The following is a 5145-nucleotide window of genomic DNA, read 5'->3' as shown; positions in this document are numbered from 1 at the left end:
TCTGTTGTGCTGGCAGCTAGAACAGGTCATCACAGATCTGCAACTTGGCCATCAAAATGATCCTTGTGTTGCTGTCTTCCTAGGCTTGGTGTTAGAGATCAGCTCTTTGTTCCAGCATGTGAAAGCTGAAGGCTGGAGCCTTTGCCTGATGCTCTGTTTTCCTCTGCTTGCTGATGTAGGTGCAGAAGCCTCAGCGCTGCACACAGGATAAGGAAAGCAGTAACAGGGTCTTCTATCATCATCTTATATGCTACCTCATTCAAAGGGCTCTGTTTGAAACCTGGCACCAACATGTACAGAACATGTTGCATTTTTGCAGGTACCTCTTCAATCTGGTTTGTGAGACGTCCTGGAGGAGGTGACCTTGGACGGCAGGCAGAGCAGCAGAGCTGCATAATAAGAGCATCTCTGCACCGGTGGCAGTCTGTTGGGTACAGGGCAGTTAATAAATAATGAGGATGTCAAAGAGAACAGCAGGGAATGGGAGCAGGTAGCAACTCTGCAGCCAGCTCTCTGACAGCCGCCTGGCAACGTCCAATTACAGGGCACTGCGCTCAGCCTGGTTTGGGGCTATGGGATCCTGCAGCGAGCAAGGCTTAGCAGAGCTGCATGGCATTTAGCAGAGCTGCATGGTGCTAAGCAGAGCTGCATAGGTTCACCCAGAGCCTCTCCCCATGGGAAGAGAAAGCTGCAGCTGAGACACAGCAGCGGTCACACAGGAGTTCTCCCAAGGATTGGACTGCGTGCACCCACAGCCCAGGTGTTGTGCATCTGAGCACCCCTCAGGTGTGATTGATTTTTTGATGACTCTTTAAACATCTGGTGAGATGGGACTGCTTTCCAAACAGCAAAGTCTGCACCAAAATGGTCTCGATTTGAATAATAAGCATTCCGCTGTTGTTTGGTAAATACACCCAGTGTTAATGGTGCCTAATGGTGCCTGTAATTGGTGTCTAAAGTTATTTAAAAGTAAATTTACTAGAAAATAATTAGCAATTTTATAGTTCACTACTTCCTAATTTTGTTGATAAAAGTTTTCTAGCGGTTTTATCAGATGACACAAGAAGGCCGTGCTGCAAAATAGCTCCTTTTTTTTCAAGCGAGCAGGAAATTGTGCACACAAAATAGGATTAAAAAAATTTCCCCCTAATTTCTTTGCCTGGCAGCCAGCCCTCTCCCTGCTTTCATTACAAACATCAGCAGCGAGGGAAACCTCCCAGGTGCTGCCGAGGGATCCGCGCCCCATGACCTTGGCAATGCCTCCTGAGCAGGGAGAGCAGCGAGTGTGCAGGGTGGGCAGCCCCCAGTGCAGGGACACCCGCAGGAACACCCCCTGCCCATAGGGACACCCCACCGCAGGGCTGCAGCTGGGGCTTTCTGCTGCCTGCTCGACGCTGAGGAGTCCACACCCGCAGGGGCCGTGCAGTCCTGGGGCCTGGCTTACTGGGGGGGGGGTTCACAGCTGGGGTCCCCCCAGGCTCAGTGTGGGTCTGAGGAGGAACAGAGCACAGAAATGCAGCTGCTACACCGTTTTATTGTTTAGTGCTGCGGGTTCCAGTGTGCGGTTGGAGATGTTCTCACTGTGCAGTACAGAGGGACACGGACAGACAGAGACACGTTTGGGAGGCGGTGAGAGCACAGTGGTTGGGGTTCAGAAAAGACCAACAACGCTCCGTTTTCAGTCTCTGCACCACGCAGCACCAGCCCTCCAGAACAATGAATCACCCGTCTGTGTATAAAATTAAATATAATTTATGCTTTGCTAATTGAAATCAAATACAAAATTCAATTTCCTGTGTATTGTAATGCTGACATTTGAATAGGTTTTTTAAAAAGGTATTATTAACCTGACTCTCTCTTTTGGCAGGCCGCTCTCTGGCCAAATAACTCCTCTGTCAAAGCTCCACATTGGCGATGCAGCTGCACGCGTTCGGGGCGCAGAGCAGCCACGTCTCAACCAGCAGTGCACAGCCCCACAGCCCGACCCCTCAGTGCCACGTGTGCTCCCAGCCTTGGGCTCAAGGTCGTGGCCAGTATAAAAAATAAAACTCTGCAAATATGGCAAAAAATGTGGACCAGGAGGGTGGCAGGACGCGGGTGTGGGTCTCCTGGAGAGTCCAGGCGTTGTCACGGAGGGGATGTGTGATGCAGTGCCCCAGCCCCTGTCCTCCTGCTGAGTACTCACACCATGTGGCACTGGGGCAGCCCACGCTCAGGAGAAGGTATGACATTGTAACAGCATGTGACACACCATGAGGTTATTCCTATTACATACTTCCAATTATCACGCAATAATTTGGAGGTCTGAGGATCAGTAAAAAACTGTTTTGCCAGGACAGGAGCTGCTTTGAAACCTAATCCAGACCAGTAGAAGCTGATGTGACTTCAGCAGGGAGCTGCTCAGCACAGAGCTGTGCCATGCCCCTACAGCATGGACCACAGTGCAGACTTTCAGAATGAATCGAGCTCTTTCTTCTCCCAGTCCAAGGCACCAGCACTGCTTTTAGTGTAATGAACCACACGACAGACCATGAAACCCAGAGCAGGTTCAGCTTTTTAGCTAATGAAACACTGATTTCATTTGGTTAGTTGGATCAGTGGGGTTTTCTTCCCACCTTAATCAGAACTGAGTCCTGGTCCTCCCCAAGCCACCTCACGCTGCATCTCTGCTGCTCCCGTGAGGCACCGGGAGCTGTGCAGCAGCCGCAGTCCTACAGGAGGACAGGAGCAACACTTGTGTTAGAAATCACCCGTACAAGGGGAGCATTTCCACAGCAATAGCTCTGCACTTTTCTTGCGCTCTCTCTCTTTCTGTTTTTCTCTCGGTAATGGTCAGGAAAGCAGCAGCTGTTTCAAAGTGCTGCTGCCTTGCTCTCCGCCGGTCCCAGCGCGCAGCTCTCTGCGCACTGCTGAGGATTCAGTTAAGATGTGGGTTTGTTCCATAGCTTCTACCAGGATTTGCGAATTTGGCTGAGCGTATGACTCGGTCATTTCCACTAGAACACACACATATGTTTGTGGAGCAGTGCTCACCCTGGGAATTAATTGCTTTTTTGTAACGGATTTGAAGTGAAGACAAAGGCTGCTTCGGGACTTCGCACAGCCCATTGGCAGCAGCCAGCAGCAGGAGCAGGTCCACGAGGTGCACATGAGCCACAGTCCCAGGGCCATGGTGGGAAAGCTGTCCCCATGGCCGGGATCCCATGGAGAGTGCCCGGCCCACAGGCAGTGCCCAGGACCTGCAGTGAGGCCTTGGGATGTGGGGGGAAGGCCCTGATTCTGGTTCTCACTGAGCAGCCCTATAAATTAGAAGGGTTCTCTCCCCATACATCAGAACGGTTCTCTTCCATCAGTGGAGCAGCGGTCACCAGTGAGAGGAGAATCGTGCCCAGGATTTGTGGCACTTGGTAAATACGAGTTTTAGTGCAACAAGTAACTGGAACATCTGGTGCAAATTATGTTTCTGTACAGAGTTCCTTTGCAGCATAACTGGCTTTATTCCTTCCACATACAAATGCCAAGGTGCTTGTGAATGCACGGCCTGAATTCACCAGATCTCATACTGCTGCGTGAGCAAAACTTTAAGCCAGGGCAGGGGACATCAGACCTCTTGGTTTGTGATGCTGCTGGGTTCTGCATGCCGCCTCCTGCTGCTGCCTGCATGGCACAGGGAAGCGCCCGTCACCCACAGCTGCATTCCCACCACCTTCTCCTCCTGCCCATTCCCTGATCCCTCAGGAGGATAGAGCCCAGGCCAAATACCCCAGAGGTGACACATCACCAAGGTTTCAGAGCTGGCCATGCCGTTCACCTCCAGCTGCAGCCCCAACCACGCAAACGTGCTTACAAGCCCAAGCCTTCAGCCCTGCATGAGTTCCGGGTCTCTAAGGATGATTCACATCTTAAAAGGAAAGAGCTCTCTTCCCGATTTCTTGGTTCTACTTCTCACTTTCTTCCCGCTCCCACTCGAAATCTTGGCCTGTCATTTGGTAAAACATGACATTGAATGGTTTGTAAAACTTCCGCAGTCTGTGGATGACGTCGGGGTCTATTTTGGGGTGAGTCCGACCCTTGGACTTGCCCAAGCACCGGGGAGCACTGCTGTCCTCCGGCTTCTTTAGACAGGGGAACCCCTTGGTTTTATTAAAATAAAAATGTTTCTCTGTCACAATCCTCTTGAGGCCTAAGAAGTCCTGGACCTTGGCCATCTCCCCAGCTGGGTCTGTGATGAGCCTCTCACCACTGACAAAGAGGATCTGGGAGAGGGGGAAGTACTGCAGCCAGTTCTCCAGGTGAAGTGCGTAGATGCCGATGCGGATGGCGCTCCAGGAAGCGTCAATCAGCCCCAGGGTCCGGTTCTTGAAGGCCAACACCTCAAAGGTGGGGATCTCTGGCTTCTTGGAGAGTGTCTGCGTGTAGTCCGAGATGGCGCGGGTGACGGGGTTGCGCACCACCACGATCAGCTTGGTGTCCTTGGCCATGGAGTGGATGCGCCTGGGGGCCTCGTTGGTCACAAAGTAGCTGGGGGTCTTCTCCATGGTGATCTGGCCTTCTAACGTCTTGGGCATCACGTCCCTGAGCAGAAGCGGAGGGAGGAGGTTAGTAACTGAGGGTGGACACTGGCAGCTCCTCCTGCCCCATGCATGATGATGGGGACACCACCCAACCCATGAGCCTGGGGACTCTTCTGCTTTTGTCCTCCCTCAGACCCTGGATATGGTGGGCACCCGAAGTGTTAAATTAGCCTCGGTAACACATTATACAGTCAATTCGCCATAGGCATGTGTAGACAAAAGTTAATTGACAATAAACCTGTACAATACCTGTCTGTTCAGCAAGCCATCTGCTTCCATTTGCTCAATTAAGTCTATTCACTTCAGAGCCTTGTACCAGAGTGGTGCAGTTAGGATTACACAAGACCTTTTTGTTATGATGACATGCTTTTAAATGTCTCAGCTAATAAAACTTAATACAGAGTAAGATCCCCTGCTTCTAGTACAATAATTAAATTTATTTACTATCTTGTGTGTGAGAAAGAATGACTTTTCTTTTATCTCTAATTCACATGCTCTGTCAATAATTAATTGCTGCTGGGTTTTGAGCTTCCTGTGCAAGCACTTTTATTAGCCAAAAGGAATTTGCCTA

General features: G+C 50.9%; 1 protein-coding gene across 1 annotated transcript; it reads right to left on the bottom strand.

The window, feature by feature from the left end:
* Nucleotides 1–1514: 1514 nt before the first annotated feature.
* On the bottom strand, nt 1515–4872 carry LOC100540961 (heparan sulfate glucosamine 3-O-sulfotransferase 4). The gene has a single exon (XM_019620782.2). The coding sequence runs from the start codon at nt 4566–4568 to the stop codon at nt 3939–3941; it is 630 nt and encodes a 209-aa protein (XP_019476327.1). The 5' UTR covers nt 4569–4872; the 3' UTR covers nt 1515–3938.
* Nucleotides 4873–5145: the final 273 nt, after the last annotated feature.

Source organism: Meleagris gallopavo, chromosome 16 (genome assembly GCF_000146605.3).
Source record: "Meleagris gallopavo isolate NT-WF06-2002-E0010 breed Aviagen turkey brand Nicholas breeding stock chromosome 16, Turkey_5.1, whole genome shotgun sequence".
NCBI classification, from domain to species: domain Eukaryota; kingdom Metazoa; phylum Chordata; class Aves; order Galliformes; family Phasianidae; genus Meleagris; species Meleagris gallopavo.
This window is presented reverse-complemented; position numbering and strand designations above follow the sequence as displayed.